The sequence below is a fragment of the Empidonax traillii genome, unplaced genomic scaffold (genome assembly GCF_003031625.1).
Source record: "Empidonax traillii isolate 1590-97213 ecotype Southwest subspecies unplaced genomic scaffold, ASM303162v1 scaffold132:size1788729, whole genome shotgun sequence".
Taxonomy (NCBI): Eukaryota; Metazoa; Chordata; class Aves; order Passeriformes; family Tyrannidae; genus Empidonax; species Empidonax traillii.
The window spans coordinates 865,759-880,708 of record NW_020955325.1 but is presented as its reverse complement, the minus strand read 5'-3'; the positions used below and the strand labels follow the sequence as shown (position 1 = coordinate 880,708).

General features: G+C 45.7%; 1 protein-coding gene across 1 annotated transcript in view; it reads right to left on the bottom strand.

The window, feature by feature from the left end:
• ADCK1 (aarF domain containing kinase 1) overlaps positions 1 to 14,950 on the bottom strand; it is an 81,892-nt gene that overhangs the window by 40,863 nt on the left and 26,079 nt on the right. Inside the window, 1 exon segment of the mRNA XM_027883674.1 lies at positions 9,270 to 9,473. Coding sequence (XP_027739475.1) covers positions 9,270 to 9,473 — 204 coding nt within the window.

Sequence of the window (14,950 nt, the reverse complement as noted above, 5' to 3'; positions counted from 1 at the left end):
GAAAAAAATTTCACTAAATATGCAGATCAGAACTACTCTGTATGAGAACCAGGCCATTCCCCATTGTATTTTCTGACCTCAAATTTCTCACTTCCTTGCAGAAAGCCCTCCAAACAATCCTTCAGAAAATCCACTGTCCAGCCTCCTGTATTGTAAATCTTACTAACCTGAAAACTGCCCAAGGAGATTATCCTCTAATCTATACGCAAAACTTCCCTTTCTTTGGCAACAGGGCTTAGAGCACCCAGGAGAGGCTGCCATGAGCAGGACTCAGCCATCCTCTTCCAGGAACTCTGAGCAGAGAGAAAAGACATGGGAGGAGGGAGTATACTCTTCCAAAGCTCCTCTGGCAATAAGGACATCAAGTTGTCCTTGGCATAACAGCAAGGGTCAGTAAAACAGGAGGTTGCATACAGAACGAGCAGGGAAAAGCATACAAGAGCATACAAGAACAAAGCAAGGTTCACCACCTGAACCACATAAAGCTCCCTGGTTGTTTTGCCCATCTGCCCTTGGAGCGGAGGTCCTGCTGCCCACACAGGGGCTCAGTATAGAGGCAGTCACAGTGAGATCCGCCAGTGACTGGGGCCTCTTACCACAGGCAGGGTAGGGAGAGCACAGCAGAGGCTGCAGCAGCAGCGGGAGCTGCACAGGCAGCCACTCCTGCCTTTCAGTTGAGTAATGCGGGACCATTTGTTCTGGGTGACATTAATGCTATTCGCCATCCATCTCAGACTCTTTAAATTACCTTTTTATGGCCAAAATCCTTTTCATAATTGATAAAAATCTCTTTTTTATATCCCAAGTTATTGAAAGAAATGTGAAGTTTTTTTATTCCTTATTATAGTTTTAATACAAATGTGTTTTTTATTGACGGCTGCTTGGAAGCCCTGACAGGCCTACTGAGAGAGGCTCACAGTGGTGGGAGAAGGGCCATATCCTTCCATTCCACTTCCCAGCCCCTCACACTGTCAGAGTAATGGCCACCACAGCCCAGCTTCCACTCTGGCAGGTAATGGAGGGTGGGTAACATCATACAGAATGAGATTTCATGTGACCGACAACACCCACAGCAAGTTAAAGTGGCTCTTCCTGACCTTAATCCAGTTTCCCCAAGTCCATTAGTGGTGTACACAGGGGCCAACTTCACAGATCACTCCAGTATGGTATTGCAGGAGCTGGGTGCTTTAGGACAGAACTGGGCTCACAAGCTACAGGAGACACCTGGGTGTTTAGCAGAGCCATTCAGCATCAGTCCCACAGGCCCAAACAACCATGAGAGCAACCAGACACTGCACCACACATCTGCCTTTGGGCAGAGCATTTGAGCACAAGGCTGTGCAACACTGGAGGAAGTAGGCATGTGTCCTGGCATCCTGGATGGGTTAGACAACAGCACCAGCCTGGGAAGAGGCTTTCCGAGGCCATGACAGAATCTGCAGCATCATGATCTGAAGACCTTGTGACCTAGCACAGTAAGTGAATCTTCTCTAGGGCACCATATGGAGCCAGCTACAGAAAGTGGCTCATATTCCCTTGGGAATAACTTGGATGCTGTAGGACATGAAGTATAATACCCAACAGCTATTGAGGCCTAGCTGCTCTCCCACGGGGCTGAGCACTGCTTCAATAGTACTGCAAATGAGAAATATGCATATTTCTCTCACCAGAGCTTAAAATAGTAATCCACAATTCCAGAATGTAGTTACAGTCCATCATTCTCCCTGTCACTGGCACATCAAAGGCTGCCATAATATACCAAGAATGCATACGGAAATAGGAGTAAAAGGAGTCTCTTCTATTCCCTCCGTCTTTTCTCATACTTCAGCAAGGGAAGTCTCTTGCTGTGGGAAATTAGCACCTTGATGTGGTCTCATTCTAAATCTTTCCCATGGCAAGCTCACATGGACATGTTATTTTTGTCCCTCCCTGTCAAATGGCCATGTGGCATTGCTGCAGATCATTGGAGTAACCATGCTCCCAGGTGTATATGGGTACATCTCAACAGCATATGAATAATACTCATGCAGTCAACTAAGAAAACATTTTGAGAACTTTGGGAGCCATTTAAAGTAGAGGGACAAAGAGCAGTCTTCTTCTTAGCCATGGTTTTGCTGCACAGACAATGATTTCTCAAAGAGTATCTGTTTCTTACCTGCACAGCACTGGTGCTGTGCCAGGTACAACAGTAGAAATCCAAGGCTGGATCCTCCAAACATCACCATGAAAAGGTATCCTGCTTCACAAATCACAACACAGGAGGTTTTTCTACCACATGTGCTTTGTTTATAAATCACAGTCAAACCACTGATATATCCTGCCCTGCTCAGTCAGTGAGTAGGAGGCTTCTTGCAAATTGCAAAATAGTCCTTGAACAACAGGTAAAAGCTGCAATTAACTGCGAATGAAAAGGATGGTCTCCTTGGAGGTGCTGGGTAATCAAGCAATTAGAAACTACTTCCCATCACCTGCATTCCCACAAAGCAGAGCTAGACTGATATCTTTTCAAATGACTGTCTTTCCATCTATTTATGATGAAATCTTTATATGATTCAGCTTCAGCAAAGACAAGCCTTGACCTTTGGGCTCTCCCTAGCCCTTTCCTCCAGCTTTGAACAAAGCAAGCACTGTAAGCAACACTTTGAATCACTGGTGTGTTCTCCCTGTGGAGCTTTTTTTGTCTCAGCCTTCCTGGAGCACAGCAAACTCCCCAGCAAGGGTATAAGCATGTAGGCAGAATTTCTTGGGATCCTTCATTTGACAGCATCTGAGACTGTTCAGCTCAAGCAATTTCCACTCTTCTCTGCAACAGCTTCAATAACTGTTAGCAAGAGGCCAGAGACCTGAGGAGAAGTCAAGGGGCAAGAAGGAAAGAGAGACTCTCACTCTCATGGCAGGTGAGACTGGCCCTGTGTCCTTCACCAGCCCCTCACCCCCTATGCAATTACACAGCCTGGACACAGAGCACCTGGGCAACTGTGCCACACAAGCATCCTACCAACATGGGAAAGACCCTACCTGGGACCACACTGGCTTCATTGGAGAGATGATAACTGTATCCTTACCCTACTCCCCAACCGTGCAACCTCAGCCCAGACATAGGAGTAATGACTAGAGAACCTGCTTGACTGGAACCTGCCAGAAAGGAGAAGGACAGGAACTGGGATATTTCTGAAACTACAGTTTGAGAGACGGGGAAGGAGGGAGCATCTCCCACCAAGGAAAATTACCTCCAACATGAGATAAAGCCTGGGTAGAGTGTGTATGGCCAGTCTCTTCGCGAACGAAGAACCGGGGAAGGTCTTTCCACCTTCCAGCCTGCGCATTGGATTTTTTAGGTGAGACACAGTGTGCGCGGAACTGAGCCCACCCTTTAATCCTGAGGTTCATCTGCCGGGGCCAAGCACGCTTGGACGGTGGCAGCGAGGTCCTCAGAACATAGATGGATTGCCTTATGGGCTAACGAGCTCCATCTGCCCGGGGAGGGGCCCCGACCGGGAATCGAACCTGGGTCTCTGCAGTGACAGTGCAGTGTCTTTTCCCCTAGACCACCGGGGGCTCCCGGTAGCCTGGGTAGAGTATGGAGTAGACAAACATACTGAGTGGAAGAATAAGTAGTGTCATGGTTTTGCTGGTTCTTAGAAAGTAAGTAGGAATTTTTCCCTTCCCCCTGCCCACTGCATGCAGAGCTGTTACGTGGACACGTAAGGGCACAAAAGAAGCTGGTTTCTGGTTAATTGCTCAGAATCTCGTCTGGTGGGAAACGGAGTGGGGGGTGGGGGTGGTGGTGAGGAGCTCTTCTCTACTTTTTTTCTCTTGTCTCCTGGGAAACGGGGGGGAGGAGTTTTTGGGGCTTGCTGCTGAGGCTGGAACAAGGTCAGAGGGGAGGCTCGGTGTGGTTCTGTTGTTCTTGCCTGCTTGCCAGCTATGGATCCTGCTTGGATTTTTCATCAGAGAGGAGCTGTTTTCTGGAAGTTTTTCCCTTCCCCGCTCCTGTTTGTTTCTTTCCTGGCAGTAGTCCTTGTGCACATCAGGGGGAGAGAGAGGACTGTGCCACACGATTCGACCAGCCAAACAGAGTGAGGGTTTTTTTTTCATTGGGGAGGACTTTTTTGTTGCTGTTGTTTCTCTCCCCCCTCTCTCTCTCCCCTTTCCCAGTGTGTGGGGAAGGGGAGGGAAACCCATTTTTTTTGGTTTCTTCAACACACCCTGGAGGGTGTTACCCCATATGTCAATGACCAGTGATTCCACAGCGCCCCCTGCTGAACGGCACAAAGAACTGCAGGCTCTGCATCTCTGGTGATCCAACAGCGCCACCTGGTGACTGGCACAGGACACTACAAGCTCTGCATCTCTGGTGATCCAACGATGCCCCCTGTTGCTTGTGGTTAGAATTGCACCAAAGGGTGAAAACTGAACTGTTTACTTTTTTTTCTTTGCTTGTTTATTGGTTTGTTTTGAAGGGGATTATCTGTGGGTTTAGGAGTATTGTTTGGTTGTTTTGTTTTCTTTCGTTGTTTCTGCCAATACACACATACCTTTTAATAAAGGACTGTTATTTTTCCTTTTCCATAGTTTTTTTCCTTCAATCGGATCCTCTTAATTTCAGATTTATAATTGCTTAGAGGGAGGAGTTTGGGTCTTTTCTCATAACTCATCCTCAGCAAAAGACCTGTGTCTCATTTAAACTGGGACAGCAGTCTTAGGGGAAAGGTCAGTAAGCTGATTAAAAATGTGTAAGGATGGGCTGGAAGCTGGAAGCAATGGGCTGTGAAAAGTGACATCTTGCTATATACAGGAGAGGTAATACAGTGCTGCTGACTGGGTAGAGTATGCTGTGGCCCACTGGGATGTGCAATATGACAGCAAACCAGGAGGTATTTTGGGACTAGAAAGAGGTAGAAGAGTGTGTTGGCATAGACAGGAGCACACAATGAAGCAAGAAGATGTCACAGTATCTAAACTCATTATCATTGCACAGCTGCAGAGAACCAAGACCCATATTAAGGACTGCACTGGACAGCAGTGGAGCCAGACAACAGAAAGGCACTAAGGATATTTGGAAGATCAGGGCTGTAAAAGCTGTCAAGTCCTTCTGCAATGACTCCATTCTATGAGGAGGAAAGGTCTGGAACAGCCTTGAGCAGAGCAGAGCGAAGCAGATGTACTTTTGAAAGGGGAGAGTTTCACAGTAGTCCGATCAGTTTTAGCAATGAGCAATTAGTTTCTCTGAGTACTTTGCCCATGGAAATCACATGCAGAAAGATCTACAGGAAGCCTTTTTTACAGATACAGAAGGGCTGTCAGGTAGCCTGGTCAAAGTCAGAGATGCCCTGGCTTCTGCATCTCTGCTCTGGGACCACATTGGCACCACTTCCCCAGTATCCCTGTATGGCAACCATGGGTGCTGAAAAAATGAGGCTGCACAGAATTTGGTTTTCAGGATTCTCCACAGAGCTCTCTCTACATTCCCCTTTTATTAACCTCTTCAGGTAAATAGCAGCTGGTGTTGCCATTCAGTTAATTAGAATTCACAAAACTTTGGTGACACAATGTTTTGACTTCACACATTCACACACTACCATTTTATGATTTTTTTCAATTATGGCATCAACCATGCATGCTATCATGCAGACCTTTAAGCAGTTTTCCGCTTTGGGACCACAGCACTCTCTTTATCAAAACAAGGCCAAGGCCAAAATACTCCTTTTTGATTCTAATTAACTGAATGCAGATGCATCTGACTCAACTTATTCCCACATCCCTATATCCCACAGCCACAAGACAGTCCCTTCCAACAGACCTGCCAGAGAGAGAAAATGCCCCTGATCCTAGTGCTGGCAAAATATTCCTTCCATCTTTTCTAGTTTCTAAGCACAATGATTTTGTGCTTTAAAGGTACAACCACTCTGAGAGATTTATCTTCCAGAGCCCCTCATCACTCTTTCTCCCTAAATGTCTGGTGTACACACTTCATCAGAAGTTGCCTGGCTCTGCTCTGCATACACTTTGCTGTTAGAGCGCTTAGCTGAACCAGCTCTCTCTCCCTATGTCATTTATAGTTCTGCAGAGAAAGAACATATTCGTTTTGCTTTCATTTTCCACGCTTGACACCTTTTCACTTTCAGAACCTTGTTCAAGCAAGGAAGATAAAAATAGAGGTAGGAGAGACTCTTTCATTCATATCTTATCACCCATTCTTACGCACACAGCTTTTCCCAATTGCTCCAAGGAATATATCCAGAACAAGCCCAACCTGTGGTATCCCCACTGTCTCCTCAGAAGATTCTTACTCCGTGATCTTACTGGTGATTGTTTCCAGGAGTCACTGCAAAGATTTCTTTGTGCAGCCTCTCCCACTGCTACTACTGTGTTACTTTGCGAATCGCGCCCCCCCCATCTCAACCTCTCACAAACAGTACTCAAGAGAATGATCACCTCCCACCATCACTTAGCCCAACCACTGCGGCTGAGATTAGAAAGACAGCATCTGCTCACTACTGATTATTTTTATCCCAATGATCCCTGATAGGTACACAAATTGCTCCTAGACTTAAAACAGGGTTTGACAGAACAACCCACTAGTCAGCATATATAATGCTTCTCCTTCTGTGTCAGATCAGCACACATGCCATTTGTCTTTAAATCAGTTAGCTCATGCAGCAGAACTACACGCTGCAGCTCCCAGTCCAGGTCTATGATGCTGGCCTAGAATGGGAGATCCCTCATCAGCAGGGTATCGCACAACTCTGCGTGGGGACGACAGAACCAGGTAGAACTGCTGTAAATCCCCCTCACAAATGCTCTGTCTTTGCCCAAACATCAGTCCTATTGGCACAGTCATTTATGCCAGTTTTCCCACAATCATCTGTCAAACATCTAAGCCTGTGTTAAGACTCTCGGGAGTAGGTCACATCAGAAGGCAGACTATTTCTAACTGATGAAGCTACAATGCTTCTATATATGAAATTGACTTTTTTTGATCTTCATGCCCTTTTGCAAACTCTTGCCTACTTTGTCAGCTTGTCACATTCCTCCCTAGGTATCTCTGTATTTCCACTTGCTCTTTCTTCCATTTTTTCTACACTGATCCAAACTGTATGTAATTACTTCTTGCCTACACTTAAGATTCATCTGAGGAGCCCTGCTCTTGGGCCTGATGGGGGAACTGTGAGTCTTACCACTGAATTCAAGAGCAGGAGGTCTAGGCCTAGGCATGCTGGGAAGGTTCCCTCACTGTCATGTTCTCTTCTATTTAAATTCATCTGCAATTTTCGCATGTTTGATGCTGTCTCCAAGGAGGAAAATTTCAGGATCCCTCTTTGCACTCTCCTCTGCCCTGACACTCCACCTCACCCCTCTACCACCTATATTTCAGTTAAGTATATCATACTTAGAATGTACTGCGGATCTAACTACAATGGAATTAAATCTGTTCCTGAAGTAACTCTACTAAATCCTCTGGGCTCCAGCAAAGACAACTTTGGTGCATTAGTTTCCCCAAATCCTTTCAGTTTTTAAATACCTTGCTTTGGTACTTTGTAACTATTAACACTGGCATTTACATCAGCTTTTAATAGCACCCAGTTTTAGGAGCTCCTTTATTTTTATACATTATTCCATTCATTTATCTCTTCTATCATTGCTCTTTCTCTCGTTACAATTTCCCCTCTATCACTTTCTTCCCATTTTTACCTTTTTTTTTCCTCCCTGTTTCTTTAAAATTAAATATTGCCCAGCACTGCTCATGTGGGTGAAGCGAATGCTATGAGGAAAAGCTGCTGTGAAGACTGTATTCGAGCTGCTTCACTGGGAATCAATGAGGCACGGAGCATTCATCTAGCTCCCAAAAAGCACAAAGAAATCAGAGAGTATCAGTGGCAGCTGAACACACCACTTGAGAAAAAAGTGCACCTCTGAGCACCTACTTTAGCCTTTAAGAGATGCCACACAGACTGTGCCAGAGGTGGCTCCTGTGGTAATTTAATGTGGGCTAACCTTGGGATGGCTTTCCACAGCTCCTGCAGAGGGGAGATAGCCAGATGGAGGCTCATGGAAGCAGGGGCCTGCAGGGGTCTGCAGGGAGCAGCCAGCCAGCCCTGCTCCATCTATCCACTGAGCTATGAAACACAGCTGGTACCAGCCATGCTACAAGGATGCAGTGCTGATAGAGGGAGCATCTTGCAGGTTGGGGGCTGACATTAACCCTGCCATTACACTGAAGGGAGATATTCATTGTCATTCCCAGCTACACAATATCTAGACCCTTAAATCACACATAGGTAAATCCACCCCATCCAAATCTGCCCATAATATACCCTCTAGGTGCAAATATTTCACTTACCTCTTTGTGTTTCCCCCATACCTCCTTACCACACAGTCAGACAGGCCAGAACAACCAAAAACACCCCCAAAAATCCCCTATATGAGCAGTAACAGATGTACACACTGCTTCCCTTCTTCAACCTTCCATCTTCCTCCCCCTCACACACACCTTCTCTACCATTCCTTTTGCCCATTATTGCCTCCTTCTCCTTCTTACCATGTCAATTGCAATCCTCGAAATGCCTCTCCTCAACCTGGGCTGGAGTGTGAGGGAACCTCTTCTTGTGAGGGGCAAGATGCAAAATAGCAGAACATCCTCTCTAATTTATTGTGGTTACTTCTCTTATATCTAATGAACACAGGCACCTAATCTACTGATCTCAGTGCTGTGGGCTGCTGAGGGTTAATGGTGGCACTGACTCCTGGGCTACTGCGCTACCTGACTGCAGCACCAAAAGTGATTTATGCTATTATTTTCTTTGGGGGTTAATTAGGGGCTTGAGAAACTAAAGGGCTGTCAGTGCTAGCTGGAATTGGTCTAGTGCAGCCAGGGGAGAGCAGTCATCCCTCACAGAGCTCTGCCAATATATCTTTGTCCTGAACATCAATACCTTCAGCTTCCACCCCTCAGTGTGGCAGACAGCCCTCCACTCTGACCTCCAGCTACCCTGTTGTCTTGGGATATAGACTGTGCTGCTCTGCTGAGTCCCGCCACTTCCATCTGGCGGCTTTCACACCCTTACTCTGTTATCTTCTCCTTACCTAAGCTTGCCAATAACGCCAATTGATAGACAGGGAAAATTCGCATGGCATTCTCCCATAGCCAAAGGAGATGCATCTCCCCTTGGTATCTCTTACAACTGAGAACTACCAGTTTTCTCTCCTCTAGTTGCCTAGGGCTTGCTAAGACCAGAGAAGCCAACACAGGCTATGGCTGACCCTACCTCTTTGCCCAGATCTTCACGGATAACTTGCTCAATCTCCTGCCTGGTGCTCTGCGGGGCCTGGCTGTGCAGCACTTTGAGGGTGCGGGTGTACTCCTCAGGCAGCAGATAATCAAGTGCTCCCAGGTGCTGTCCCACCTTGATGAAGGTGCCTCGGTTGGAGCAGCACAACTCCCGGAGGCGCTCAGCAGAGCGCAGGTGCACCTGCAAAGAGACCAGAACATCAGCTAAGCCCTTTTGCTGTCTGTAACATGCACACGCCCACACATGTATCTTTTATTTGTCCAGTATTTAAGCAGACCAAGGATTTCCTTTCTTCATTTTGGGCATCATCATCTAACGTGTCAGCTGGGCTGAACCAGACCAGGACAAGATGCTCCCGAGTATAAAGGGCTTCGACACTTGTTTGTACAGGCACCATGATCAGTGACAGCACATGAGTTTTTGGCTCATCCTTGCAGAGAATAAGATGGCTAGCCATAGGGCAGCATTGGTTTGTCACTGTGATACGTCACTACGATGCACAGTTTGGGAACCCCTTGCAAAAGACAAAAGTCAGTACCACAACTATTATGCTAGACTCCTAGTGTGAGTGCAGAGAATTAAACTGAGAGGAAAACCACAGATACCATCCCAGAAAATTACAGGAACTTGGAAGAAGAGTTTGTTAAAAATCAAAATTACAGATGTCTATTTGGCAGTGAGGAGGGACAGTATGTGGGCAGTCCTTCATCTTCCTCACCTCACTCGGACACACACAATGGGAGATTACATCACTCCAGTCCAGCCAGGTCTTGGTCCTACAGCTTACATTGCAAATAAAGTCTTTAGTGACAGTGGTTTGAGCAACTAAGAATTAGAAGACTTGCCAGCTGTGCTCACCATGGCCAAAATGCAACTACCAAATGACAAAATCCATCACCAACCACTTGCCTGGTCTGAATTTTAGCTCTTGGGGTTCATTTTGCTCCTCAAGAATAGACCAGCCACCATATCCTTCAGTGACAATGATTTATTCTGCCTTTATTACTCTCACTAGAAAAGCCTCCTGCCAAGGACACAGTTATATTGAATATTTAATGAACTTCAGATAAGTTTACTCTGATATATTAATAAAACCTAAGCAAATCAATAACAAAAAATAACTGTGCACCCATCTTCTGTTAACGCCTGACACCTATCTGCATGAAGGCTCCCAATTCCTTCAGCTTCTGTGTTAGAAGTCATTGAAAGTCAAATCCTGTGGTGGGGGGCTGCACTGAAACCCTCAAAGTTGTGTGGCAGAAAGGAACAACACAACAAGCATTCAAGAACACCACACACACACACACACGTCATTCAGTGGCTATTTTTGCCCTCTTGCAAAGCGGTGCCATGAGTGTTCCGCATTTGGGAACATGTCAGGGGACGGACTGGGTGCTGAGCTGCGAGTGCACAAAACACAGGCCTAAGGGAGCATGAGGAGAAAGACTAATGTGCAAGTCTCACACTCAGCATGAGACTTGACAGTCTGATGCATACACACACTTTCCTAAGTGGGGGCATACAGGCAAGTGTAACTCGTGAGCTTAGCCCAGCATACTGCTGGCTCAAAAACACTTGCAAATACATAGGCAGCATAAAACATCCACGAGCATGCCTGAAGTCTCCCACATTACTGTCCTGCATTTTACAACAGCCTCTCTGTAACAAGGCTCTGCACTGGCTCTTTCTCTACTCTCCTCTGTGTGTAGTGGAGGCAAAAGCAAGCCAAAAGGGAACAAGGAAGCTGTGAAAGAAGATAAGCAAGCAAGTAAACCAGGGAGGAAGTAATGGGATGAAAGAGAAAGGCAGTGGGAGAGAGGGAGCCAGAGCAGCTGGGTAGTTTGTCACAGTACCATGAGTGCAGCTCATTACAGGGAAACAGTTTTTATGCAGCTCCAATAATCACCCTCTGGCCACTGCCTCCAGCTGTGGAGGAAACCCCCTGCCAGCAGTGAAGGGCAAGGGGAGCGGTGGGCAGCCTCTCCTCAAGGTGTTGGGCAGGCATAGCCAAAGGCACCAGCGGGAAACAGGGACAAGGCTCCTTGCCGGTGTGTTCCAAAAAGTCAGCACCGAGCTCGCAGCACTGAGCTCAGCACAGACCCCTGTGACCTCCCACAGGCACAGCAGGAGCCCACCAAATGACTCCAGGCTGCAGCACGGCTCAGAGCAGAGCACCAGCAACCCTGGGGCTGCAGCACAGTGATGGGTGTCAGGCTGGGCAGCCTGCTCAGGGCAGAGGTGCTGGCTCCAATGCACTACCCACCCCACATGGATCGCCAAGGGAGATGGAAAACTCATGCAGCTAATAATGCAACTGGTTGTAGGCATGCTTAGATAGAGAGTGTATCTTCACATCGGTTGCTGATGAGAAGGAGGCAGAAATAGTCACTCTTTCCTCTAGCACAAGCTGAGAGGAAATTTGGTCTTCCCAAACTTATCCACATTGTTGAGAGCATGGATGGTCTTATGGACACAGCAGTCTTGGCCAGGAGAGACAAGAGGATCCTTACATAGGGCTCTAGGAACAAAACAGAACAAAACCCCCATGCACAGCGTCCTCCACTATGCTCTCTCAACTGGCTTGGCTACGACTCCTAAGAGACAGCTGCCCTGGCTGGCTGGCTGGACCAGGGAATGCCAGCTCCTGCACCTGCCAGAGAGACAGAAGATGGCCAGGCAACTTGTCTCAGAAGATCTATCTATGTAGCCCTCCATTTTACAAAACTCCAATCGTCATTAGAGGCAGAAGTATAGCGAGCATGAAGCCGCACTGTGAATGCAGCTTCCAAGGTCGCTTTTCTTATCAACCAGGTCAGGGTTTTTAGCATGAAAGTATTCTTAATGCTATCTATTAATTTCTTGGATCTCGCCAAGCTAGGTCACAGTCCAGATGCAGCACTTGTTTCTTTGATAGACGACATTTCTCTCATCATAGGCAAAGTAAGAATGCCACATTCTTACTACAGTGCCCAATACCGTTGCCCCACATTTCTGTTCTACCCTGGAGAAACTACAAGTTAAATGGAATCTCAGAATGAATCAGAACTTTTCTTCAAAAAAATCTCACAAGATACTGCTCTTTGTTTCACAAGCAATACTTCAAAGAGCCTTTTTATCAGTAAAAAGCGCTGGGACCAACAGATAGTTTTATACGGACTTGCTTGTATGCATCATGCCTAGGACCACACTGCAGAGTAAGTACGCATTTCATATACTGAGGAATATCAAGAATAAGATTCCCTCCGGAAGCCCTTCAGATTACAAATGTTGTCTGTGCATATGGCTCTTTCCTCAGTCCACACGGGCATCTCTTTCTGTCTTAAACCTCTTCCCCAAATTTTGGCAGGACAAATTCTACATTGGCCTGCAGCATGGCTATCAGACTCACGTAGTTTACCTAAGCCCCCAGTAGATTGGGATTGACTAATAAAACTGTGAAAGTAACAACTGTCAGCTATGGAGAGGAGGCACCTCTAGCATAAAGCACATGCTCAGCAAGCAGAGCTGCAAAGTGGTATTTTTTAATTTACCCAGGAATGTATAAGCACCTGGCTTCTCAAGTCATTCAGATGCTTTTCAAGGAGCCTATATTCACAGAGACATTGGCAAAGAACTGCTCATCAGAACATCAGATGTGCAGGTATCATAAACTGGCAGATGCTAATCAGGTCTTAAAGTAAAGGAATTTATTTAGAAGAAAATAAATACCAGTTAAAATGTATCAGTGAAAATTTCAGTGGTGACAGACCTAGTGGCAAAAGGGCTCAGAAAAGCCACCAAAGAGAGTAAAGTAAGTGATGGAAGCCACTCCTCACATGAAATCCTTCAGAAAAGTCATCCCAACTCTGAAGGGCATACTCTTAGCTGGAAACGTGAAATGAGGATTAGGAATGCAGAGAGAAAATTTGAAATGCAATTAGTCAAAGTCATAACAAACAAGTTACCAGAAAATCCTGGTGATGAGTGCTGTCTCCAGGAACACTGTAAACACAGAGAGCTCACAAAGGAGGTCATGCTGGATTTTGCCCAGAGGACAGGGTTTGAAAAGCTGCTCCTCCTCTCACCTCTGTAATTGGAGAGCACTCTCATACACGTGAGCAGGAACAACTCCGCACCACGTGGTGCCTGCTCACATCCCACCTACTCCCAGCTTGAGCAAGGGAAAGCAGGTATTTCTCCTGCTGCAGGCAGTTTCCTGCATGGAGCAGGATGCCGAGGAGGAGCCTGCCCATCACTGCTTACAATTGTCCAAGACAGTATTTCAAGAAGGTGACTCCAGAAAATACCTTGAAAACTTCAATCATATAAAAATTAGAGATCAATGCAAAAATTAGCTGAAATATTAATAATTGGAATAAAAAGGAAACCTCATATTAAAACCATTAACTTCCAGAGGACTGAAAGAGAATAAGTGTTGCCATGTTTTTAAGGAAAATCCAGACTAAACTGGGAAATTATAGTCCTGCAAGCTTTATTTCTGTATCAACTAATTAGTTGAGACAATAATTACAGAGAGTACTAAAAATCATCTAGCTAAATGTGATATGACTGAAAAAAAAGCCAGCAGGGATTTTGAGGTGAAGGAAATCATTCTTCACCAGTCCATTAAAATACTGTGAGGATGTTAATACAATGGTCAATAGCAAAGAGATATTTATTGGGACTTTCAAGTGGCTTTCAATAAATTTCCTCACAAAGTGAAAAGAAAACTCAGTAATTATTGGAGATGCAAAAACATTGCTTATTTTATCCCATTCCCAGCTCAAAAGCCCAGCACTATGGACAGCAGCAGGGGGAGACTTTCCAGTTAGGACAAAGCTGCAACATTTAGTGTTGGTTTCACCACAGCTTCATTTTAACCTGCCCTAAGCTTTTTCAGACCAGATGATACTGCAGAAGCCCTGTCTATCTTAGCATCTGCATCGTTGTTATTTCCACTAAGGATGAACTAGCGTTGGCAACGGAGAAACATAATGAAAAGGTAAACAGGTCCAGGTGGTGCCCAGAAGGCAAAAAGAGCTCTCTACTATAAATGGGTTGACCTGCATTACTGTCAAAAACAAACAGCAGAGTGTCCCATTTCACCTGTGCTTACACCAAGGTTTAATTTCCCTGCTACTGATCTGGCAAAGGAGAGAACAGTGCAGTGACAAAAACTCCGTGAGATGCAACAGATCTTATTCATCACCATGGAAAAATAAGCCCTGCCAAGTCCCTACCAAAGACAAGTGAACAATCAATATACCTGGAGATCACCCTCAGTGTAGATGGCTGCAAGGGTACACATTTTTACACCCCATTTTGCACAGTACAGCATGAACCAGTGGCACTCACTGTCACAGGATAGAGAAGCCAAAAGCTTAATGGAATCGAGAAAGTCTTTGGATATCTATGATAAAACAACCAAACCTGATTTTATATGGAGCTTTTCATGTCTAAAAGTGCTTTTACAAAGCTCTTTACAAAACTCGGGATCCCTATTCCCCATTTTACAGACTCATAAGAACATTACAGATAATAAAAAGTCTAAAGGGCTTTAAACACTCTTGCTCAAGGCATCAAAACAGAAATTACCCTACTCTCTGGCCACAATGAGAGACAGAATGCAAACAGGATGCATTATTAAAATCTTTCAAGAACCTATTTGGTGTATCCAG